The 22,786-nt window shown below is 40.1% G+C and overlaps 8 protein-coding genes across 12 annotated transcripts; 3 read left to right on the top strand and 5 right to left on the bottom strand.

Moving 5' to 3' along the window:
- Nucleotides 1-356: 356 nt before the first annotated feature.
- Nucleotides 357-9,606, bottom strand: LOC133844596 (arfGAP with SH3 domain, ANK repeat and PH domain-containing protein). 4 transcript variants are annotated; one of them, XM_062278667.1, is made up of 13 exons: nt 8,545-9,606; nt 5,850-5,922; nt 5,636-5,781; nt 5,220-5,560; nt 4,694-5,145; nt 4,184-4,619; nt 3,641-4,121; nt 3,457-3,576; nt 2,557-3,391; nt 2,415-2,491; nt 2,260-2,307; nt 1,794-1,982; nt 357-1,722 (listed from the first exon to the last, which is right to left on the bottom strand). In XM_062278667.1, the coding sequence occupies exons 1-13, from the start codon at nt 8,671-8,673 to the stop codon at nt 1,525-1,527; spliced, it is 3,525 nt and encodes a 1,174-aa protein (XP_062134651.1). In that variant the 5' UTR covers nt 8,674-9,606; the 3' UTR covers nt 357-1,524. The 4 variants fall into 4 exon arrangements, with proteins under 4 accessions (XP_062134651.1, XP_062134650.1, XP_062134653.1 ...); XM_062278666.1 differs by having other exon boundaries at nt 2,557-3,394; nt 8,545-9,605; XM_062278669.1 differs by lacking the exon at nt 8,545-9,606 and adding an exon at nt 6,070-6,088 and having other exon boundaries at nt 2,557-3,394.
- Nucleotides 9,607-10,015: 409 nt separating this feature from the next.
- On the top strand, nt 10,016-11,940 carry LOC133844598 (nuclear pore complex protein Nup50). The gene is made up of 3 exons (XM_062278670.1): nt 10,016-10,339; nt 10,400-11,472; nt 11,539-11,940. The coding sequence occupies exons 1-3, from the start codon at nt 10,117-10,119 to the stop codon at nt 11,875-11,877; spliced, it is 1,635 nt and encodes a 544-aa protein (XP_062134654.1). The 5' UTR covers nt 10,016-10,116; the 3' UTR covers nt 11,878-11,940.
- LOC133844599 (coilin) lies at nt 11,875-13,694 on the bottom strand. Its single transcript, XM_062278671.1, has 3 exons — nt 13,380-13,694; nt 12,145-13,318; nt 11,875-12,091 (listed from the first exon to the last, which is right to left on the bottom strand). The coding sequence occupies exons 1-3, from the start codon at nt 13,515-13,517 to the stop codon at nt 11,955-11,957; spliced, it is 1,449 nt and encodes a 482-aa protein (XP_062134655.1). The 5' UTR covers nt 13,518-13,694; the 3' UTR covers nt 11,875-11,954.
- A 209-nt stretch (nt 13,695-13,903) lies between these two features.
- Nucleotides 13,904-15,480, top strand: LOC133844601 (uncharacterized). 2 transcript variants are annotated; one of them, XM_062278675.1, is made up of 3 exons: nt 13,904-14,262; nt 14,329-14,839; nt 14,905-15,480. In XM_062278675.1, the coding sequence occupies exons 1-3, from the start codon at nt 14,088-14,090 to the stop codon at nt 15,374-15,376; spliced, it is 1,158 nt and encodes a 385-aa protein (XP_062134659.1). In that variant the 5' UTR covers nt 13,904-14,087; the 3' UTR covers nt 15,377-15,480. The 2 variants fall into 2 exon arrangements, with proteins under 2 accessions (XP_062134659.1, XP_062134658.1); XM_062278674.1 differs by having other exon boundaries at nt 13,908-14,262; nt 14,326-14,839.
- Nucleotides 14,992-17,315, bottom strand: LOC133844600 (snRNA-activating protein complex subunit 3). Its single transcript, XM_062278672.1, has one exon. The coding sequence runs from the start codon at nt 17,313-17,315 to the stop codon at nt 16,149-16,151; it is 1,167 nt and encodes a 388-aa protein (XP_062134656.1). The 3' UTR covers nt 14,992-16,148.
- A 26-nt stretch (nt 17,316-17,341) lies between these two features.
- Nucleotides 17,342-18,092, bottom strand: LOC133844604 (uncharacterized). Its single transcript, XM_062278678.1, has 3 exons — nt 17,967-18,092; nt 17,684-17,909; nt 17,342-17,628 (listed from the first exon to the last, which is right to left on the bottom strand). Exons 2-3 carry the CDS (start codon nt 17,853-17,855, stop codon nt 17,342-17,344), a joined length of 459 nt encoding a protein of 152 aa, XP_062134662.1. The 5' UTR covers nt 17,856-17,909; nt 17,967-18,092.
- Nucleotides 18,093-18,305: 213 nt separating this feature from the next.
- Nucleotides 18,306-21,021, top strand: LOC133844602 (polyadenylate-binding protein 2). The gene is made up of 7 exons (XM_062278676.1): nt 18,306-18,460; nt 18,527-18,626; nt 18,851-19,076; nt 19,357-19,758; nt 19,827-19,960; nt 20,032-20,097; nt 20,592-21,021. The coding sequence occupies exons 3-6, from the start codon at nt 18,978-18,980 to the stop codon at nt 20,069-20,071; spliced, it is 675 nt and encodes a 224-aa protein (XP_062134660.1). The 5' UTR covers nt 18,306-18,460; nt 18,527-18,626; nt 18,851-18,977; the 3' UTR covers nt 20,072-20,097; nt 20,592-21,021.
- Nucleotides 21,022-21,477: 456 nt separating this feature from the next.
- On the bottom strand, nt 21,478-22,214 carry LOC133844603 (general odorant-binding protein 99a). The gene is made up of 2 exons (XM_062278677.1): nt 22,058-22,214; nt 21,478-21,998 (listed from the first exon to the last, which is right to left on the bottom strand). The coding sequence occupies exons 1-2, from the start codon at nt 22,100-22,102 to the stop codon at nt 21,609-21,611; spliced, it is 435 nt and encodes a 144-aa protein (XP_062134661.1). The 5' UTR covers nt 22,103-22,214; the 3' UTR covers nt 21,478-21,608.
- Between the last annotated feature and the right edge of the window lie 572 nt (nt 22,215-22,786).

The following is a 22,786-nucleotide window of genomic DNA, read 5'->3' as shown; positions in this document are numbered from 1 at the left end:
TGTCCTATGTCATATTGCTCGATAGTTGCCATATCGATAGGCTAATCGTTTAGTCGTACAACATATTGCACGCGTGTTTTTGTATGATGAGTTCGATTCATACAATTTTCAACACTGTTTCCGTTGCATTTAAAATTCGAAATTAACTTAAACAAAACTAATTATATATTTAATTACTTCAAAATTGATCATGATCAAATCATTTTAGGATAAATTTCAAAATGATCTTTGTCGTCAAAAAGTTTTTAAATTTTCTATGAAAATAGCCGCCTCAATAAAGTCATCAGATTTTGTTTAGTAGCCTTCCATCGCTACAAATTAAACTTTGATCGGACAAGACAAAAAATATACATATTATATTTAATAAGCGTTGAGTTTTTCTTTTATTTGTCTTAAGTATAATATCAAATATGTTGTTTTATAATATAATATTAAGGTTTTTGCTAAAATAAATACTGAAATGTGTATACAAAATGTAAAGGGTGGTGTTGTGTACATTAAAAAAAATTGTATCTACAGTTTACATACATATACAATAATGATGATGTTATGGTATACAACAAAGTTGAAGCATTCCAGATTTCTTATGATTTCTTTCTCGACTGCGCTTTGGAATTAGATACATATTTATGTATGTATATATATAATATATGTGTGCTTAATTGGTAACAACTTCTAGGTACAGGGGTTGAAAGGTTTACTTAGATTATGTTTTAGAGCATTATTATATGTATTTTTCTCGTAATAGCATTTTAGGGTTTATTTACGATTTATGTGTTTGCAATTGAGTTAGGTTTTAATTTGAGTAAACTATTTGTTTTTATTAACGTTGTTTTATAAACTTTCATTTCAATCCATCAACAAGATTACATAATTTGTGTACGAGTGTTCAATGTAAAGTAAGAAGCCAGACCACGTCGGCTTTTTTTTTTGTTATTGTTAGTACATACATACTATATATGTATTTGTATATGGCAGCGTATTGTTAAGCATAATCAATACATAATTTCATCGATATCGATTTGCATTCAACCTAGTGCATATATCAATACATTATTTTGTCGATTCAATTGATTTTTACAGCATCGGAGAGTAACTTTTTTGAGGACCGCGTGATGTTTTTTTGGCTAGCAATTAAAAGTTCTATATAGTTAATAATAATAATATGATGGTAGTTATAGCTAGCAAGTTAAATAGCCTATAACACATTTGCAGGACATATTCAGTTTGTTAAAAGCAATTCAAAGCGACGCCTACTTATAGTATATGCTTTAAAAACGAGTACAGTATTTAATTTAAAAAAAATACATAGTAAATACGTCTGTGGTTTACATATTGGGTACTTTTAATAAGAGTTGTAAATAATTACGTTTCCCCATTTGAGACACTTGTATAGCTCCTGTGTGTATGTGTGCTTACAACCGAGTAAAGCAAATAAATATATATAATAGGATTATGATAGAAAAATTGTAATAAATAATATCCCACACAAACATTCACACAATTGGGACACAGAGTTACCACTTAGTCGGGCAGCATATGTACAAAACTAACGGGGAACATGCCACGCCTCGCTGGATGACCCTCAATAATACCCTCCATCCAATTCTCGTCGTCTGTGCGCTCATTTAACACAATCAGTATTTCACCCTCCTTAAATTCTAGCTCATCATCGTTGTCCGCCACGCAATCATACAAAGCACGGCAACGCCGTTGTCCATTCTAAAACGATAATTAACAACAATAATCAAGTTCATTTTTTAATGTGAGTAGGTCAAGACTTTATTACTTACATAGTGCAATTTGCCACCAGATCCAACGCCACTGGCATTTTTCCCCTGGTTATCTGGCGATGAGTTGAGTCTGTCGTTATCGCTGGATGATACATTCGACTCGGCTGAGTGATCCAAACCGCCGCCAGAAGAGTCCATATCCGTATGCCAAGACTCATAGTCCGTAAAATTGGCGGATTGATTGATAAGCTAACAAACGATAGTAAACAGTAATTAGTTAAACTGATATTACAGAAATATATTTGCTGTTTTGAGTTAGTGCAAACAAATATTAAGAAACACAGAAGAACACACAAAAATTTGTCAAGTTTTTAGATAGGCGCGCATGAAGTTAGAAGAGCTCTTGAGAATAATGCAAACGTCACACGTTTAGTGGAAGATCAAAAAAGAGTAATGAACGTAACAACAACAAGATAGGCAAAACTGTTTTTATTTGTTTTGACTGTTTTGTGTCTTTGCCATTTACCGTTTCCTCGCTGGAATGCTCTAATCTCAACAAGTTATGTTGCTTGCGCTGAAATTTGTGAATTACAGGAGATATACACAGGAGATACATTGAAATATAAAAGCAAGTGCTTCTATACTGTCCCCGTTTGGATCTAATGTGGGACCATCACTTACCTTGCGTGGCGGTGCAATAGGTCCTTCGTCCATGGAACTGATGCTCTCATTAGACTGTCCATTTGGTATCTCCCGCTCTGCAGAAAATATCGAAAGAAATTATTATAGTGAACTAATTTTGTTGATTTGAGGCTTGGCTTACCTGCAGGCGGACCTGGTGGTGGTATCTTGGGTCTCATTAGCGCCGATTTGTCCACATGCTTCAACGTAGGCAGCTCTCCAGTAGGGGGCAGCACCAGCTTGGCACCCGCCAAATGAATATTACGATTCAAGGACTCGCCGCTTGGTGAACGCTTGTGTCCGAATGAAGTCATGGCCGGCATCAAGTTGCTGTTGCTGCCATTGCCAGCAACACCGCCTCCTCTTTCTCCCCCGCCTCCAGCACCACTGCCGCCTGTAATGCGTGGCGAGCTCTCCACACTGCGCATATGCGGCAACGTGCCGTAGGCCACGTCCATGGATTGATTCTTATGATTGATGGCGCGTATGTCATTCGCATCCATGTTCTGCGAATGCCTGGGCGGATGCGGCAGTGTGCCATAGAATATGCTTGAAGGCGCGCCGCCTAAAGTACCTGGCGGCGGAGCAGGTGCTGTGCGCTTCTTTAAAGAGTTCATGTTAGCCGTGGACGTGGATTTTCTAGCGCCCGTCACGTGGGCCAGTTCACTCTGCATGTTCAGGCTATTGCGTGCAGCACGCACATTTTGACTGCATGCCGAGCTGGGACTAGAGCCTCCACCGCCGTTGCCGCTGCTGCTGCTCACACCCAAATTGTTACCACTGCCCAGATACTGACCAACATTCGTGTGCTGTTTGGGCGAGGTGCCCGCTGATTGTGTATATCCGGGAAGCGTAAACTGTCGACTCGGACAATTGGCAATTGGACTAGAACTGGACTGTATGGAGTCGCAGGTGGAGGAGCGTGAACGCAACACCGGTGAATCACCGCCAGCAAAGCTGGGTGGACGTGAGCGAGACTTCTGTAAACAAATTGTAAAGTGATTAAAGATCTATATCCTCTTCAGATTAGTGCAAAACTTACGCGCTCATCGATAACGGTTTCATCGTCACTAAAGTCCGTGGAACCATCCTCGTTGGGCAAATTCCAGTCCGTGTTGATGTGATCGAAGGCGCTCTTCTCACGCTTTATGGCACATTCAATCTGAAATATAGTAAGATGTATTAGTTCTTAGCCGTTTGCTTTGCAATATTGTGGGTTTGCTTACCAGCTCCTTGCAACTGTTGTGACCCATCTCTTTGGCAATGTCCAGCGCTGTTTTGTTCTGTGAATTTCTAAGCTCATAATCGGCGCCGGAGCGCAGCAATAGCTTCATGCACTCGCGCCGATCGTGTAGAGCACAGAGATGTAATGGCGTATTTTTACCGGTGACATCCAGCAGTCCGGGCGGATTGGTGGCTTTATTCAAGCCTTTGGGCGGCATATTCTGTATGAGGAAATCAACAATGTGCAACGTGGAGCCCGCCTCGCGCAGTACAGCCAAATGAAGGGCAGTTTCGCCCGCATCTGAGCTGGGCAGACAACAGGTAAGATCTGCACCCTCTGCCCACACCTGTAGCAGTTGACTCATGTCCGCATTAACTATGGCCTGCTCCAGATCGCAGCGCAGATCATTGTCGTCCGCACAAGTGCGCATTACATAGCGCTTGGCCACATACTTGGCGCGTATGAAATCGTAGCGTTCCTCCCTATAAAATCGTACAGAATAAGTTAGCGAATTCTGTATTTGGTGTCTTAGATTCAAACTTACATGCTGCTCTCATGACTGAGCTTGCCACGGCCCAACTTTGCCTCCATAATGTCATTCAGAGTGCTGTTGCCCATGGCACGTGCAATTAACAGATTCGCTGTGGTCAGATTGTCCAACGTGAGACTCTGTATACGTGAATGATGAACTCCCAGATCACGATGCACTCCTGAGCACTGTATGCACACTAAGATCCCAAAGTTTAAGCTGATCCAAGTGACATCGTTTCGCGACCCGCAATCGCAGCATCTGTCGTTGCCGGGCAACAGTTGCACATAGCGTATGACGGTCTTTTGCAACTCCACGAGACTGGGACTCATCTGTGGATTGGCATGCTGGAAAGCCTTGGTCAGAGCCTTCTCCTTACAGTTGACCAGCACAGCCATCCAGGCTTTTTGATCTGACTCGTCCTCCGCTTGAAAATGATATGGGCGATTGTCTAAACAAGTACAAAAATCAATGAATTAGTCCTTGTAAATATAACCACATATATGATATGGTTACTATACTTACAGCTGATTAGATCAAAGCCACGCTTATCATCCGGCACCGGCTTAATCTGGCAGGTGAGCAGATTGACGCGCGTCGGCGGTTTCGACTCATCCGCATGGAAAATGTCCAAGAAACCATCGCTGGTGACGCGACAGCGACGCTTTTGCCACACACGTCGCACTTTACCCTCACTCTTCTTCAACAAATGGCCCTGACGAGTGACACCATGATGCTTGTCACCCTGCAGCTGATGCAGCGAGTAACCGGCACCCGCTCCACCGCTACGATTCTCCGACGATGCTGGCACATTATCGACACGCTCAAAGTCGGGTGTGCTGCGCAACAATGTTCGCAAGTCCAACAGGCTGCGTCGATCCTCGTCCTGTTTCTGCTTGATCACATGCAGTTTGTCGCTCAAATCCCCGATGTACGTGCCAAAGTGTTCAATCGTTTGCAAGCCATCTTTGAAGTAACTGCAATGCCAGTCAAGTGATTATTTGTTTGTTTATATAAAAGTGTACACGCAATTAATTGGTATGCAACTCACTTGTTAAGCGCGTGATAATACTCGATGAAATGCTGCAGCAGCTCAATACCAGTTTTTGTTTTAATCTCTTTATATTTAAGCAGATATTCGCAGGTCTGCAGCTGATAAAGGCGACGCTCCTTTTCCATTTCATCCGCCACCACAGCGGCATCAATCTCAGTGCGCACCATGCCCGCTTCCTTGGCCTGGGCTTTTTTCTCCTTTTCAATTTTGATAAACTTGGCCTCGTAGTCTTTGGCCGCCTTATCAAATGGACGCTTCATATCGCCTTTGACGCCGCGCAGTTCGCTCTTCAGCATCGAGTCAACCGGAAACATGACAATATTGTTGATGTTTTGCATCTATGGAAATGTGGAACAAACTTGTTGATAAATTCAGGGTCATTCGAAGCGGATGCACTATAAAAATATACTGACCAGTGTTTTCATCAGTGCACTGAGCTCTTTGGTGACCACAGAGAACTTGAGAAAGGCGGCGCCAATGTCGGGCTCATCCTGATCAATGACCTTGCCTCCCAAGCGCTCTAGGGCGCGCATCATAAACATTTCATTGTCCACATGTGCTGCACATAAAAAGGAAATTAATATCCATATCTCATAAAACATATATCTCAAATTATTCATCACTTACAATTGCCCGAGTTGTGTATGGCTTTGACGGCCTTCTTTAGCTTCGTCAGACCCTCGCGATCAAATTCGAGGCGCTGCAAAAAGAATTCCATAGATTAGATTAATGGTCAACTATAAATAAATCCATTAGATAGACTCAGGCACAACATTATCTAAGAAAGATTTTTTGCTTAAAAGCTAACAAAAGCACATTTCTCATGCACTTTTATAACTTGTTTAACCTCTTGACTTCTCAATTAATATTAATTTATTTCAATGAATTAGACACGATCTTGAGTGGAGGCAATCAGTGTCTGCGCTGCAAGTGTAACGAAAATTGGGAAGTATTCAAAAGAGCAATAGATCTACATAGGTTTCTTAATACTGTCTATGGGAATTGAAGAAGAGTATTATGACTTTGTGGTAAAAAATATAACATTTAAAGAGAAGCATAGCCTATGTCTTTTTTATAAATGTATATTCTTTTATATATCAGAGAGTTAAAAGTGTAATTTCTATGAATTTAAAGTAAGCACTGGAAAACCAGTCACATTCAACATTATAGTACACTCCAAAAATGGGAACCAGGTGTTGCACGGTCGAGCAAACTTGCTTCAATGCTTGCGAATACAGTTGGGGGTAATAGATCTACAAATGTTTTCCAATTAAGCTATAAATAAGTGTAAATTCAAGCCTTGTCTAACATTTCCTGGTTTTCCAACAAAATCAATGATTAGATAAGCAATTGCATATGTACACGTAATTGTTAAATATACCTTAAACAATTTACGATTGCAATTTGATACTCGGCATTCTGTGGAATAATATCAGCTCGATGGCAAAGTGTGGGTAGAGCGATAAGAACAACGAGCAAAGATGTTCGGGGAAAACGTGCTAATAAAGATTAGTCATGTGCATAAACATTTGTGGCAAAAACGTAGATGCCAAATATTTGGCACTCGAATCGCTTAGAACAATAACAAATAACAAATAAAGTTGGTCAAGCCAACACAACAACTGGTTTTCGTTTCTCTTTCTAGCGACCAAGTGAGTTTTTTTTTTGTTCATACATATATTTTTATTCTTGCTTATTATTTCTTCCCATTTCATTTCATTCTTCGTTATTCCGTTCATCGGCGAGTTGATAACAAAAGACGAAATTGGCCAAAACGGTCAGCCCCTCTGGTCAAGTTACTTTTTTTTTGCCGAGAACGGCATTATATTTATGTTTATATGAATAAAGCCGCTCTGTAAATAATACGCTTACTGTATGTGTCTATAGATTTAATATTTATTCCAGACAGACACAAACTACCTACTATATACTATATGTATGTATCTAATAGTATATAAATATTCTATTTTGGGCTCGAACTGTTTACGGTTGTGCCAAAGCAAAGACAATAAAAATGAAAGGTGTGTCTGTCGTTTTGGGTCTGAGTTCAGTTCAGTTCAGTTCAGTTATTGATTTGCCAGTTTGAAAATCCATCAGTGAAATTAAATATTAAACATTTCATTTGGCGGTACAAACATTCGCCAGGAACAAACAGAAATCTGGGCGCGCTGATGATGACGATGACGTGACATCTCCCCATATCGTCGAGTTAAAAAAGATTAGAGCCAATTTACTGCACACTGGTGCAAAAACAATTTAATTGCAAATTAACAAAACAATATAAAATGTTTGTTTAAAAGTTTTCGATTGCAATAAAAGATTTCATTAAAGTTTCCTACTTTGTAAGCTTTGTGTTTATCGTAAAGATAATTAAATTGACTGGCGTAAAGTACGAAGCTCACGGTGCGTTTGCGACCCAAAACTGCTAATTTTAGCGCTGCAATGGGCCTCGCGCGACGTCAGTCAAAAGAATTGGAGCGCACAGATTTCCGATCCCGATATATTTAAAGTTGTCGCTTGCACTCATGCAAATGCGTAATCATAAGGGTGGGTGTGGCCGTACTTTGTGGTGACTTGATTGATAAGCTCTGATCGCAATGTGAAGTTAAAAGTGTTATACGCTCCCATTGTATGACAGTTTATTTCGTTTTATCGTGCGCTCTTCCGCCCGCACTTGTCCTTATCAGTTTCGTTAGTAGCAAACGCATTGCAATATGTTTTGTTTGTTTTTTATTTATGGAGAGTCACAGCAGCTGCAATATCTAAAAATAAAAATAAATCTTCGCCCCACGACGCATAGGAAAAAGGGGGAAGTGTATAAAAAGCGGCAGCTGCATTGCATTGATTTACGAATACTTGGAATATGCACTTTCAGTATTTATTATTTTTGATGGAGAAACAGAAACCACCTGCACTTGCCGCCGCTGACAGCGACGCGGACGTCAATAGCGACAGAGAATGCGATGATGACGACGACGACGTCATCGTAGAACAATTGCAAATTTGTTTGAGAGAGATGGGAAGATGTGGAAAGAGCGGGAGTGGCCAGGCGAATCGTTTATTGTGGGGCTCATTTGGCGCAACGCCAATTCAATTTGATTTTGCATAGCCACGGCAGAAATACATAACAAACAAATTTCTTCCAGTCGTGGGGGCGTTTTTAATGCAGTATACTCGTATACGTGTGTGTATGTATATGCAATGTATGCAATTTGGAGCGTTGGATCATTGATTAGCTACCTTGAACTTTCGTTACACTTGAGCGACGACAAGGAGTGCAAAAGAGAGAGGTGGAGAGGGAGTGTGTATTATTAATGCTTACCTCTTCCAGTATGCTAATCGTTTGACGGCAATCCGGCATGCGGGATGCAAATGTGGAGGTGGTGGGGGAATTGTAATCATCCCGCGTCTCCTCCACAAACTCCGAAATGCCAATTAATGCTGGCGGCATTTTGCTATCCTCACTGTGTTACTTTCTGCTGCTGGGCACACTTTTTTTGCACGCACAAAACAAAACAGCGCAAACACTGCCTGACTGGGCAGCTGAACGAACTTCAAGGACGCCCAGGCAACAACAATAAATAAAAAAAACAACAATAACGACGACCGATTGCAAGGCAAGGCAGTCAGTAGTAAGCAAGTAACACGACCCGGACACGAACGATTGTATTCGTATGTGCTGTTTTCAGCTTAAAGCAGCAGACGGCACAGCTGCTGCCGCTGTGAACAACAACAAAGGATCACACGACGTAGCGCGACAAGAATGAACAGGATAACAACAACAGTCGATTACGATTACCGATGCCTTCGTGTTTAGCGTATATGTGTGTGTGTGTCCTCTTGTATGTGCGTGAGAGTGTGCGTTTTTGGTTGATGGTATTGGTGCTGGCACGTACTTCTGTGTGTGTGTCAGTGTATGGGAGTGAGTACCTTTATTACTCTTTACTCTGTTCCCTTCTGCATCTAATTTTCACTTTACTTTTTCTTGTTTCTTTGTTTTATTTTGTACACTTTTCACACACACTGCCGTTGCACTTTGGTTTTAGGTAGACATATTATATTGTTAGTAGTACACTTTTTAGGCGCGCCACCTGATCGCCTCATCTTGCAGCAAATAATAAAGTCGCAGTCGAAGCGCAATTAATGTTACAGTAGTAGAGAAATGCGCCGCGCATATTTACACCCCACAACACAGTTCCGTCACCTTGCCAGCACACTTGACACAATAATTCTCCACAATTGTGTACGTTTCACTACCGATTTTATCAATTATTTTTTATCAACAGAAGCTAAGAGCCGGGATTTACGTTTAATTATTATTAATATTGCAATTTTTTGCTGCTCTGCTGGCGTCGTCGCGTTCAATGTACCAGTGTTACCAACATATACTTGCAGGAAAATACTAAAAATGTGCAGCCACAACACAAGTCGTACAGCCAGCACTGAGGTATTAAGTCGCAGGGCTGCATGCATTTGGGAAAATGAACTGAGTTTTGTAATTACGGCTCAGGTTCACTTAAATGTCTGGAAAATTAAGTAAAATATTAATAAACTATTACTATACAATTATAGTTATTGATCAATTAAATTTAAAATGCACAAGAAATCAAACTGCGATGTTCCAATTCCAAATCAATAGCACAGCATTAGTATTATAATTAAAATATAACTAAAAATCAGTAGAACCCGCCCCTATTTTTCAAGGCACTGTGGGCATCAAGGGACTCTATGCGATGACAGCTGTATTACTTGACAGACGATAGGTTCGATACTGTTATCGTAATTTCTACATCTCTAACTTGAAATCGTTCATTTATTGCTGTAGAAATCTTGAGGAGTTACAAGTTGTCGCCAAGAAAATAAATATAATTTACTTAATTTATCGACAACAAAAATGGCTGGCAAACGACAAGCTACAACAAACTTGAACCACGACAACTGGGATCAAGAAGATGAGCCCGAAGAAAGAGGAACGTTCCGAACAGCGCCGCCAGAAGAGCTAAAAACACGCGTTATCAAGAAGGCCACACGACGCAAGGTAGATGCCGGTGGATTGGATGGGGATGGGGATGAAGCAACACCCAAAGCAAGCAACAGCGTGTTTAGTGGCTTTTCAGGTATGTTAGACAGCATTATTTCTTAAGATACATCGTATTTATAACAAGTGTGCTGTTTAGGCTTCGGCAAGCCAGCGGCGTCTTTAGTTACCGGTGCCGGCTCCTCCCCATTTGCATTTCTTAGTAATTTGGCGGGTAAGGATGCCGCAGCAAAGCCAAGTGCGCCCAGCACTGACAAGGCCGATGCAAAGTGGACGACGCCCTCCACCAAAATGTTTGCCTTCGATGCAAATAAAAAATCGGAAACAAGTAAAGATCTGCCGCCAGCTCCAGCATCGTCTTCAATTTTTGGCAATGCTTCTGCTTGTGAACCGGGGAAGTCCATGTTTAAGAGCAGCGTACCCGCCGATAAATCTTCATCTGGAAATGCACCTCCTATATCCAATCAATATCGGGACGATGTGATCGGTTTGAATATGGCCGTGATGAAATTTCTGCAGGAGCATTTGGATAAAACGCCGTGTTGCATTCTGACACCTGTATTTGATAGCTACAACACTTTCTTAAAGGAAGTGCAGCAGGATAACAACGTTAGCAATACAACGACTCCATTAACATCAATATCTGTGGGTGCAACTCCTACTGCGAGCTTCTCATTTGGCAAACCCAGCACCACAATCGCTCCTGCCATAGCACCCTTGGCCAAAAAGCCCAGCTGCACCGTGACCAGCGGTGGCACCACAACCACCTCCACGGCATCAACGAGCTCTTTTAGCTTTAGCGCCAAACCAGATGCAATTAGCACCGCACCAGCTTCAGCTACATTTAGTTTTGGCCTCAAGCCGTCGACAACCGCCACCAATTCGGATTCGTCGTCAAAGCCGGGCTTTTTTAGTTTCGGCAACAAAGAGAGTACAACTTCAGATGCTCCTCCAGCTACATCGCCGCCCAAAACAAATGGCTTCAGCTTTGGCTTGAAGAGCAGTGATGATAAGCCCGCTTTAGGTGGGTTTGCTGGCTTTGGCAAGCCAGCTGGTGAGTCCGCTGCATCCAGTGGTTTTTCGTTTACATCGCCTTCAACTACATTTTCATTTGGCAATGTAAAACCGCCAACAGCAGCAGCCATCGAAGCCGCAGAAGCTGCAAATGCAGAGGATGAAGAAGATACGCCACCCAAAGTGGAGTTTAATAAGGTATTAAGTTCTTTGGTTTTATTTAATTTATCATCAAATGGATAATTACATTCTCATATTTATTAGGTTGTTGAGGATGATGCAACCTTTTCGAAGCGATGCAAGGTATTTGTGAAGAAGGACAAAGACTTCGCGGATCGTGGTGTGGGTACCTTGTACTTGAAGCCCGTTAAAGACTCCGATAAGACTCAAATGCTGGTCCGCGCTGACACCAATTTGGGCAACATTCTAATCAATCTGATTCTGAGCAAAGGTCTGCCGTGTCAGCGCATGGGCAAGAACAATGTCATGATGGTGTGCGTGCCAACGCCGGAGGAGAGCAAGGCTATGTCTATATTGCTGCGTGTTAAGACTAGCGACGAGGCGGACGAGCTGTTAGAACAAATTAAGACGCACTCCATCTAAGACTTCAGATATATTTGATCGTTTATATAATTTTTTCAGAATATATTAACATGGAAATGTAAACGTTAATGATCTTCTCAATCCACCGTTGATACCATTACCTTGGCATCAATTAAGTCGCGAAAATTAACACTTAAAATAAGTGTTCCATCGGTGGAATCCTCAAGATTGCTCACGTAACTACGCAATATATTTTTAGGAACGCTGTCACTTGCTGTAATAATTGCGGATTAATTAGGGTTCGTTAAGTCTTTTGCACTCGCTTACCAATTACATTGATTGTAATAGCTTTAGTACGACGATTGATGTAGGCGCAGGTGCCTGCAATGTAATTAGTTTTTGCAGACTGTTGTGAGGCTCCTTTTGTCTCGGTTAGCTTAAATATGATGGTTTCGCCAGTGTTTGGTAAATCTGTTAGTTTCGCTGCATTATCCAGCATATCTTTTATGATCTCAAAAGAGTTTGACGCTTCCATCGTAGTATCATCCAGCACCACGATATCATCTTCGGAATCTGTTTCGAGCAGACTCTGTTCAGGTAAAATCACGGATGTTTCACATGGATTTTGTTCATAGTGTTCCAGATCAGTAATCGGCGGAGTAGTCGCACTTGGTCTTGACCTCGGTGCTTCGGGTACTTCAGCTTCCTTGGTTTCATTAGCGGTTGCGGCTTGAGCTTCCAATGGCACAATAATACTATCTTTATTTTTCTGGGGTGTTGTGCGACGTTCCGGTGCAGGAATTACAATATTTTCCAGTATCTTTACAGTTTCTCTTTCAATTGGTAATTTAAACACGCGCACAGTGGGGTTCATTTTTTCTAGTGCGCATCGAAATTCCACTTGAGGTTTAGCTATAGGTACTCCACCATTGCTGATCTCTGCGGCCATTTCTAGCTCTGATTGCTCTTCTTCTGTCTGTTGCTGCTCAGCCTCCTCCTTTTCGACATCTGCGAATATAATATGATTATGACTGCGCTTTGCGCAGGATTTTTCTCTTGGGCTTTGTCTATTGCTCTGACGGCTTGAATTACTTTTACTGAGTGTGGTTTGCTTGCTGCTCTCTGCCAATTCTACATCGTCGTCGCAATCATCAATCACTGTCGTTTGTGACTTTGACTTATTTTTGGAGCTCTTTCTAGACGAATTCTCTGTTTTAGGTGTTTCTTCTGCCTGCAACTTGAGTTTTCCTGTATTATTTGTACCCTTCGATCGCTTTGGATTATTTGGAGTTGAGCTGGAGAATTCAATATCCATATCTCTTGAATAATTCTTTCGTTTCTTTTCATTGTAAAGCAGTGTGGATACTTCCCTCAATTCCTCTTCAGAGCTACAAGTTGTGCTCAATGTAAATGCTTTAATGGACTCGACGGATTGCAACACTTTGATTGACTCTTTGGGAGACAAGTAACACCCATCCTGAGTTAACAGACTGATATTTGTCTAAAAATAAATTCCAACGCTTAAATTAAATTTGAAATTCATAATCGAACAGCTAACAAACCAGCCGAAAAATGCTTTGAATGTGATCCTGCACATCCTTGATGTTGGCCCAACAGTCTGATATCCAAATAAGTGTATTTTGACGGACGTCATTGAAGAAATTAGACAAATCAACGCGCATGGATGTACTATTCATCATCGAAAAGTTTAAGTAATACAGATTAATAACATAAATGAATTTATTATTAAACAAATTTAGCCTTTTCTCGAGACCAAGAACAAAACTTATAAAATATACGTTTTAATACCGCGAAAGCACGCCAAAATGCAGAAATATCGAAAATTGGCATCTGGGCACACTTTAAAAGAAACAAGCGAAGCAACACCACTTTATTTTTTATATTTTTTTAATTATATAAACCCTCTATAACGTTTTTACTGAATCTTCAAAGGTTACTTTTAAAGTAATAATATTAGTAAAGTTTGAATGAATACAAATCTGTTAAATTTTTTATAATTATTTGAATACTATATCGCCTATCGTTATTGCTTGCGATATCGAAAGGGAAAATTATCGAGTAGAAATGTTTTATCTTAGCATCGATACCTGCACAAAAAACCCTTCTACATTTTGTATACTGCTCCAAAGAAAACGAAAACAAATATTTCATTCTTATCAATTAATTTTAAGTTAGTCATCCGAATTCCTAGTAAGGCTAAGTATGTGATACAAAACGCAACAGACACACACTCGTGCAATACGTGAAAGATGAGTAACTGTGGGAAGAACACCTCAAGCACAAACTCTCGGAGCCAAAACCAAGGCCAAGGTGCTGCTGCTGCAAACTCTTGCGGAGGGGTCAGTGGAAATGCGGGGGCAGTAGGCAGCGCTGCGGCACGCAATCGTCCCAGATTGCCAGCTAGTCAATGCAGCGTCGATCAGAGTAAGTAGTGATTTCACATTATTCGACAAATTTATATCTAATCAAAATAATTGCTAAACGCAGCAGCAACAACAAATCCGAAAGAGAAACGCAGCTGGTTTCATTCACTAACAAGACGAAAGAAATTGGATTCTGGCTGCAGTTCAACAGTAGTGCATTTGCAAAACAACAATAATGAACCCCCCCTTGGCGGTACACTCGAGGCAAGCTGCTCTAGCAACACAGCAGCTGCAACTGGAACAGGTGATGCCTTGGCCAGCAATTGCAGCAGCAATAATGGAGCGATGCGCAAACGCAAGGATAACAACAATAAGAAGACCATGTTCTCGCGCATACGCAAGCGGATGGGCCTGGGCTTGAGTGCGCTTCGCAATTGGCATTCGATGGGCGATGATTGCTGTGATGACTGTGATGGCGGCACAACGGATGCTATGTACGAGTTTTTAACGCCAGCCATACGCGTGGAGCCCACACTACCATTTACCCATGACTATATGCGTTTCATCACTAAGAAGTGGTTGGAGCGTCAGGAGGCGCCCAATGAGGTCATGTACAAGGCCTGTTCCGAAATGCTAAAGTACCAACAATACATAACTTATACGTGAAAAACCGGTTCTCATCAAATTCTTTTGTTTATTACAGTCAAGTCTGGTACTGGGGCGAAATCTCGCGACGCGATTCCCAGAAGCAGCTGAGTGATAAGCCAACGGGTTCGTTTTTAGTGCGAGATTCCGAAACGAGCGGTTCCCAATTTACGCTCAGCTTTCGCATTGTCAATGTGACGTTACATTATCGCCTGGAATATCGCGATCAATTTTGGCACTTTGAGGAATTGAAATATGAATCAATTGTGGAGATGATCGAGGACATTTTGCATCGCTGTACGAACGATAATTTCGTATGCTTTGTGAAAGTGCCAAACGAAATGCAGCCACCGTTTCCAGTCATACTCAAGTATCCGTTGAGCCGCTACTTGAATATGCCCAAGCTGCAGGATTTGTGCCGTCGTGTGCTGCAGCGACAAATGCCAATGGCTGATCTGGCCAAGTTGCCGGTGCCGGCGCAAATGTTGGAGTATCTGTCCGTTGAGCGTGAATTGGTATTCCAAAGCTAGGCCAACAATACATTGCCAAGTATCAGCTGCTGGTGATAGCTTTAAAAACGACAGTGACAAAACCAAAGAGGTTCGCAAGGCAGCTAAAGGCACTGCCAAAATATTACTAATAAAGTAATTGATATTGATGGTATTGCTTGCAAGGAAAGGAAACGCAGAAAAACTTTTGTTTTTTGAACAAGTCAAAGGAAACAAGCAATTAAACACGCACAAACGAAAAATTGATAAACTTATAAAACCTACAACCTAAATATGTATGTTTTTACTCTATAACTGTATTAGCTATTGTAAGTCCATAAGTATTTGTATTCGTATATACATGCATACATACATATTTATATAGAATACATCACACATATGTTATTGGCAACAAATTAGTCGTATTAACTACCCCAGTTTTACACCCAATTTGCTCTTGGTCAACTCTATGTATGCCCAACCATTGATATTGCTACACTATAAAGTATTTATATAGTATGACTAAAGCGAAAAGGGTCTCGAAAGAGATATCAACTATTTGTTAAGAGCTCAACTGATTTGCGTTACATTTGCATTTTGATTCCTAATGTCGACACTAACTTTTGCTAATATACTACAAAACAAATATATAAGTATATAAAAATTAAATATATATTTAACGACATGATCATATCGATGATCAACTATTGTTACAGTGTGTATGACATTTATTCAACAAAACCGCGTATGCATCATTTATGTTTTGCATATATTTTATCAAAATAAAAAATATTAAATTAAACTTGAAATACATTTAAGTTGCCTCCTCTAATTCAAAACTATTATCGCTGTCGCTGTGTTGTTTATCCTGGCTTTCGGACTCATCATCATCTCTTTCTCCTGTGTGGTCGTACAAGCGATATGCCTTGAAGTTTCCTACTTTTTTGCCATCCACATAGTGAAAACTGTAGAAACAACTACGACATAGATATGAGGGGTCGTAGAGCTGGCGTGTCGACTGCTCCACAATAAAATGATAGGCACGCTGACCGCACAAAAAGCACGCCCGGCGATTAAAACTGTTGAGGGCCCGCATCAAGGGATACAGACTGCGATCGAGGTATTTGGTGTGAGGACGCAACACTTCCACTTGTGAAAACACAAACAAATGCTCGCAGGCGCCGTGATGCAGGTATTGTATAGGTGCGCCCAGACTCACAGTGAGATCTATGAATCTCGTCTGTTCCATGGACGCCACCTGGAATTGCTTCTGTTGCAGACCGTGTGCAGTCTTCGCCCAGTTCAAGACGGTTTGCGAATAATCACAATTGTTGGGATTGCGTGTGTCATTGTAGAATGTATCGTAAATGAAAAAATAAGCAGGATCAGTGTCCAGCACTGGCAACTCCGCATCTGGTTGCTCGCTTATGTCCACCAACCTCCGACCATTGCAAACGCAGTTGATTTTGTCACGCAACTCGCTTAGATAGTTGGAGCCCAAGCAGAGGAATTCCTCGGCAAAGACAGGACGCTCCAGTTTGTAGTCGCGATGTGCGGTACGTGGTGGTCTATAGATGCGGGCTGTAATCTGAAGTTCGAACTCCTCAAGTATTACAGCTCCATTGGACTTCGGTTCCGGCACTAGGCGATAACTATATTGACTTCGGGAAAATGGATTACGTCGTGAACTTGCTTTATGCTCACTGATGGCTGTGTAGATTTTGGGTATATGTTTATTTGGTTGCGGCTTTGGGACTTGGGGGCGTTGCAGTTCCGTGCCAGGTTCGAAGTTGGTAATTAAATTGTCGTCTGGAGAGGCGAGCAGCTCCAAAGAGCAACTGGCCTTCACATCCTCGTTGAAGGATAACTTCTTGTCAAAGTAAAAGGGCACAGTGCCTTCTGATGAATAGCTCTTTTTAAATTCGTCTAGGAATTTACTTAGACTTATTGGCGGTTGCGGTGCCTCTACTGCATGCTCCATAATGAAACGCGTTTTTTAGTTTCACTTTATAGTTCGTCGCCAAACTTGTTAATGGCTTCTTTGTAGGTAATATTAAGTTTTAACGTTGGTTGGTCTGCTTCCTCCACTTGCTTCTGCTCGTCTTCTCCCTTCTGCTCTTCCTTCTCTTGCTGCAGGCTCTCGATGTAAGTGCGCTCGAAGGTGATTACTTTGTCTGTTTTAGTCACGTATTTGTATTGTTGTCGGCAGACGGGTTCAAACAGTGGATCTCCGGGTGAACTGTTATTATCTTTCTCAAAAAATAAATATGTGCCCAATGACATATCATAAGAACCTAGGAAATGTTCGCATTTTTTAGAATTATTTATAATCTTAGACTTGTTTGTTACCTTTGAAGATATTGCCATTTACTTCGGCCATTGGGGTGTCTGTCTCAATGCCAATTATTTTGAATGCAGCATCTTCGTGCTTCAATTGATGTGGCGCCAAGTGATTTTTAAAGTCTGCATACACCAAATACTCCGTTTCTTCGTATTCTGAATCTGAATCGTTGTTCATCATTCAAAGGAAGAATTCTCTGATTAGCGCCGTTTCTGTAAACTCAAGATAGTCTAGCTACGATCGAGCTGCATGTCAACCAAAAAGTAATGTGTCACTACTAGAAAAACTTACAAATTATTTGTGATGAATCGGATTTACTTAAAAAATGTTCTTAACTTGACTAGGATGATGAAACCAAGAATTATTTTAATTGTATTTACTGGAAGCCGAAAACCATTATCGATAGCTGTTAAGCTGTATTATCAAATTTTTGGTATATTTTTATATACTGGTAAAATACTTTTAAATAAAAGTACTTAAAAAAAAACCAACTTGCATTCATTAAAAAAAAATTAATTGGAATGCAATCATGTTGCTTAATAAATAATTTGACGGGACAGATAGGTAAACGTAATAGAAGTTGACTCATAAGTTCTGTGTTAATATATTTGTGGATTTGGTATATTGTCTTATTTTTCGGAGCGGTCACATTGGTCTCTAATAACGAGGCGAATATATTTTCGCTGCATTTTACGCCAAAAAATTGTTTCTGTGAAAAAAGTGTCGGACTATACTGTAAATACAAAAATATTTGTAAATTATACAGCCACAACTTGTGACTACAGGTGTGAAAAAGAAAGCATTTCACGTAACCGGATAGAAGAAATAATCAAATGCATATTAAAATACAGTTTTAGGCGTAATTAGAGCGTGCGGATTATCTATCATTGCTAGCGGCCATTTTGAGCGAACGCAGAAACGTCAGCAGCAGCCCCTTGCCTTTTATTTGACGTAAGTGTGATTGTGTGCGTGAAATTGTATTCTAAACGCATACAAAGAGTGTATGCGATGAGACATCAATTTTTATTGCGTTCATATCAGATAGTTAAATATGAAGTATAAAATTGTGTGTGTACATAAAATATATAATTTGACACGTTCAATTTATCGAATAATACTCTCTTTTTGTGAAGTCTTTATAGATTGCAACTGTATTTTTCGCTCTCTTTTTACAGTGAATTACGATAACCGATAACTACCACAGTGCCGCTGTAAGCTCTTTGCACGACATAGTTAAAATTTCGTAAACATAAACAAAACACCAAAGTTCAAATTACGCACATAAACAAAGTAACTACAAAAATGGCAGATGAAGACATTACTTTAAATGAGGATCAGCTGTTGGAGTCTTTGGATGAGACAAACGGCGACCAGGAGACTGAAATTGTGACTGAAACTGAGGTGAGTTGTAGTGTGAGCGCCAAAACTAAAACGAGTTTTATTTCGCCTTGAAAGAGTCGAAAGCTATGCCAATCGAAATTCGCGGAAAAAGCTTTTAACAAAAGCTCTCGCGAAACAAAGCGGCAGCCATTTTCGAAGCGTCGCCTGCTCCATTCATTTTAAATTCGCTTTTGCCAGAAAAGCACATCGCATATTGGGGCATTTTAAATATTAAATATTCGCAACAATTTCGATTTAAATAAATAAAACTAACTACTTGAATTAATACAAAAAAAAACAGGAGGAGGGCAGCATGCAGATCGATCCAGAACTTGAAGCCATCAAGGCACGCGTCAAAGAGATGGAGGAGGAAGCTGAAAAAATCAAGCAAATGCAATCGGAGGTAGACAAACAAATGGCTGGCGGTTCAACAACCGGTCTGGCCACAGTGCCGCTTTCACTCGAAGAGAAACAGGAGATTGACACACGGTCCGTGTACGTGGGCAATGTCGACTATGGCGCATCCGCCGAGGAGCTAGAAACACACTTCCATGGCTGTGGTACCATCAATCGTGTGACTATCCTCTGTAACAAGGCCGATGGACATCCTAAGGGATTTGCTTATATTGAATTCGGTTCAAAAGAGTACGTTGAGACTGCACTGGCCATGAACGAAACCCTTTTCCGAGGACGCCAAATCAAAGTAAGTGTGGTGCATTTATTGACTTAACCAAATCAAGACTATACATATATTCTTTTAATGCATTGCAGGTCATGTCGAAGCGCACAAACCGTCCAGGATTATCAACCACAAATCGTTTCGCTCGTGGCAGCTTCCGCGGGCGAGGAGCACGCGTCTCACGTGCCTGTTGTCACTCCACTTTCCGTGGCGCTCGACGCGCAATGTAAGCTCGCTTTATTGTATATCTATTGGTTGTGATATGTGCTAATTCCGGTCTGTCTTTCGTTCCAGAAGAGGTTACCGTGGACGTGCCAATTACTATGCGCCGTATTGATTATTGTTTTCTTAACTTATAGTAAGGTAAGTACAAACTTATCATAGATGAAAATAATTCATCTTAAAGGGGGTAAATAATTAAACCGTATTGAGGACTGCTTAAGTCATATTCGACTAGAGTAATCCGTTACTTCCATTAACCGTCCGTTTCCAATACAAAAACAGCAATATAATCGTTAATTCATATATAATGCTTACAGAAAGTGTGCTGTGTAAACTCAATACATAGACTTTAAAAGCAAATCACAATGCTTTAAAAGTGCACCAATCCTTGTACATTGTGTGAAATGTCTGTGATATCTACATATCCTGCTGGCCAAATTTACCTTTGTCTGTCTGTTGTCTCCTCTTTTCATTCGGACGGGACGCTTCAACAACAACAATATTCTCTTGCTGGCCAAATTTACCTTTGTCTGTCTGTTGTCTCCTCTTTTCATTTGGACGGGACGCTTCAACAACAACAATATTCTCTTTTATTTTTGACACATTTCTTTAATCCAATTAATATTTGATTTCAGATTTTTTTAATATATAATTTCAAAAAACATTTTATTGCCAAAACTTCTTTGCTAATAAAAATACAAAACAAAAAAGATACAACAAGATGACGCCAACAAAAAAATATATATATTATATAGAAATAATATAAAAAATCAACAGCATCAACGAAAAAAAAATATTTGCAAAAATAGGCGAAAAAAAAGATGAAAACCAATAAATGATATAAAAATCAACAAGGAAAAAGAAAAATATTTAATTTGGCTATAATGTTTTTTGAAGCACCCAACACCACAAAACACCCCTTATCACACTTTTTAAGTTTTCAAAAGTAATAAAAAAAATATATCAACTAAAATAAAAAGAATATTTATACTGCCTAATTACAAAAAAAATATATGAGGAAAAAGAGTTGGTAAAAAAACAAATAAGAAAAAGAAGACAACAAAAGCAGCATTTAAATTAAAAAAAGAATAGAATGAAAAGAAGTTCTAACGAGATGGCAAAACAAAAAAAAATCTAAAAAATGAATGAGACACGCAAAAGATGAAAAAAGTACGAGAAAAAATAGAAAAAAAATAATTATCAAGATAAATAATAATCTTGTTTTATATATTTGAAAAAAAATATATATAGAGAGTACGGAAGAAAAATTGATTATACAGAAAAGATGAAGATGAAATATAATCGAATTAAACAACTTTTCAATGCCTTTCCTTTGGGGTGGGACGAGGTATAGACGAGAAGCCGATATCGAGATGCTGAGATGGATGTTGGGCCCCCGATTGAAAGCTGATCTATTGCAGTATAATAAGCATTCTTATTTTATCAATTCCTTTTAGCATTTGTGTGTATGATTTTAAAATATAGATAAATAAAGGATCAGACAATGAGAAACTTGAAATCTTTGCTATTATACGATTTTTATTTCATATTTGAAACAAAGTGCAGTTTTGTAAGTGATCATCATTCACGGATCCTTGGAAGAGAGTGTTCTGTGCATATGGTTTCTCTAGAGGCACAATCACTGCTTAAACTTAGTTCTTCTTCTGGATGGCAGCCTGAACAAGGGGCAGGTTCTTGCTCAGGAAGCACTTGAAGCCACGATATGCCCAGGCGCTGGCAGTCGACTTCTGTTCGTTCTTATCGGCACACTTCTCCACATCGGCCTTCAGTGCGGTCTTGTCCTCGCGTCCCTGGCCCAGCTGGGCAACAAGGTTGTCAACCTTGAAACCCTTGGTGTCCTCAAACAGATCGAACTTGTTGAAGATGCACTTGATGTAGTTACGGGTGATCTCATCGTCGGGATACTCGAATGTCTTGTACTTCGCCACCAAGGCCTCTGTCACCTTGTTGGCTTCGGCGCACTCCTTGCGCACCTTCTGCAGATCCTCAGCGGTACGCAGCTTGTACTCGGCAGCGGAGGCCTGGAAAGGAGGCCCGTTAATAACAGATATCTGGGATTAGATTATACCTTATTCCTTACCAGACCGATCAGAGCGCACAGCAAGATAGCAACGGAGTTCTTCATATTTGCAGGATTTATGTCTTTTTTTTTAGCTTGAATTGTCACGCTTGACTTGCTGCTGTGTGATAACTGATGGCTACTTGTTGGTGCACTCGAGCTTTTATATCTTTCTGAGCTACAGCCGAAGGTATTGTGGGAGGCATCGTTGGCGTTCATTTTGAGTGGCGCTCAATTGAGTCGTCGCAGCAGAGATGCCGTTCGATGCCTTCATTTCATAGCTTTAAAATAGCTAGACATATTTATATTAATTTGTTTTTTATTATAAAATCTAATTTTTGTTTATAGGAAGAAGATGGGGGGATGGTAATTTTCCAAAGTAATCTGCTACTTCAAGACAAACTTAACTAATATTCTATTACAAATTCGTAAAAAAAAATCTACCAAGCAGAAGCAAAAAAAACTAGCAGAAAATTAAAAAAAAAATTTTAAATATAAAAATAAATTTTACTAGCGAACCCGTTTGAAAAGAAACTGAAACAGATGAATTTAAATAAAAACTATGTAGGCAACATAATGTGAAATTTCTAGAGAAAGTATTTGGAAAAACTCATAAATTGAAGCTAAAAAAAATAATTTCTTAAAGAAAATATTCTGACCAGTTGTGAACTGAAAATAGCCATATCAGCATCACTACAATTAGAATGGTTCAATTTAAATTAGATATGGAAATTTATCACTCGTCTCACA

Source organism: Drosophila sulfurigaster, chromosome 3, assembly GCF_023558435.1.
Source record: "Drosophila sulfurigaster albostrigata strain 15112-1811.04 chromosome 3, ASM2355843v2, whole genome shotgun sequence".
Taxonomy (NCBI): Eukaryota; Metazoa; Arthropoda; class Insecta; order Diptera; family Drosophilidae; genus Drosophila; species Drosophila sulfurigaster.
The sequence above is the reverse complement of the archived record's forward strand: the minus strand, read 5'-3'. Positions and strand labels throughout refer to the sequence as shown.

Excerpts from the sequence above, each read along its gene's own strand:
- LOC133844596 (XM_062278666.1), bottom strand. The coding sequence starts at position 8,673 with ATGCCGCCAGCATTAATTGGCATTTCGGAGTTTGTGGAGGAGACGCGG. Across the intron at positions 5,561-5,635 it reads GTGCACTGATGAAAACACTG|ATGCAAAACATCAACAATAT; the intron begins GTCAGTATATTT and ends ACATTTCCATAG. Across the intron at positions 4,122-4,183 it reads CTCAGTCATGAGAGCAGCAT|GGAGGAACGCTACGATTTCA; the intron begins GTAAGTTTGAAT and ends ACGATTTTATAG.
- LOC133844598 (XM_062278670.1), top strand. The coding sequence starts at position 10,117 with ATGGCTGGCAAACGACAAGCTACAACAAACTTGAACCACGACAACTGG. Across the intron at positions 10,340-10,399 it reads CGTGTTTAGTGGCTTTTCAG|GCTTCGGCAAGCCAGCGGCG; the intron begins GTATGTTAGACA and ends TGTGCTGTTTAG. Across the intron at positions 11,473-11,538 it reads CCAAAGTGGAGTTTAATAAG|GTTGTTGAGGATGATGCAAC; the intron begins GTATTAAGTTCT and ends CATATTTATTAG.
- LOC133844599 (XM_062278671.1), bottom strand. The coding sequence starts at position 13,517 with ATGATGAATAGTACATCCATGCGCGTTGATTTGTCTAATTTCTTCAAT. Across the intron at positions 13,319-13,379 it reads TTCAAAGCATTTTTCGGCTG|ACAAATATCAGTCTGTTAAC; the intron begins GTTTGTTAGCTG and ends ATTTATTTTTAG. Across the intron at positions 12,092-12,144 it reads TATTACAATCAATGTAATTG|CAAGTGACAGCGTTCCTAAA; the intron begins GTAAGCGAGTGC and ends CAATTATTACAG.
- LOC133844601 (XM_062278674.1), top strand. The coding sequence starts at position 14,088 with ATGAGTAACTGTGGGAAGAACACCTCAAGCACAAACTCTCGGAGCCAA. Across the intron at positions 14,263-14,325 it reads TCAATGCAGCGTCGATCAGA|CAGCAACAACAAATCCGAAA; the intron begins GTAAGTAGTGAT and ends TGCTAAACGCAG. Across the intron at positions 14,840-14,904 it reads GCCTGTTCCGAAATGCTAAA|TCAAGTCTGGTACTGGGGCG; the intron begins GTACCAACAATA and ends TGTTTATTACAG.
- LOC133844600 (XM_062278672.1), bottom strand. The coding sequence starts at position 17,315 with ATGGAGCATGCAGTAGAGGCACCGCAACCGCCAATAAGTCTAAGTAAA.
- LOC133844604 (XM_062278678.1), bottom strand. The coding sequence starts at position 17,855 with ATGATGAACAACGATTCAGATTCAGAATACGAAGAAACGGAGTATTTG. Across the intron at positions 17,629-17,683 it reads AAATGGCAATATCTTCAAAG|GTTCTTATGATATGTCATTG; the intron begins GTAACAAACAAG and ends AACATTTCCTAG.
- LOC133844602 (XM_062278676.1), top strand. The coding sequence starts at position 18,978 with ATGGCAGATGAAGACATTACTTTAAATGAGGATCAGCTGTTGGAGTCT. Across the intron at positions 19,759-19,826 it reads TCCGAGGACGCCAAATCAAA|GTCATGTCGAAGCGCACAAA; the intron begins GTAAGTGTGGTG and ends AATGCATTGCAG. Across the intron at positions 19,961-20,031 it reads CGTGGCGCTCGACGCGCAAT|AGGTTACCGTGGACGTGCCA; the intron begins GTAAGCTCGCTT and ends TCGTTCCAGAAG.
- LOC133844603 (XM_062278677.1), bottom strand. The coding sequence starts at position 22,102 with ATGAAGAACTCCGTTGCTATCTTGCTGTGCGCTCTGATCGGTCTG. Across the intron at positions 21,999-22,057 it reads TGTGCGCTCTGATCGGTCTG|GCCTCCGCTGCCGAGTACAA; the intron begins GTAAGGAATAAG and ends CCTCCTTTCCAG.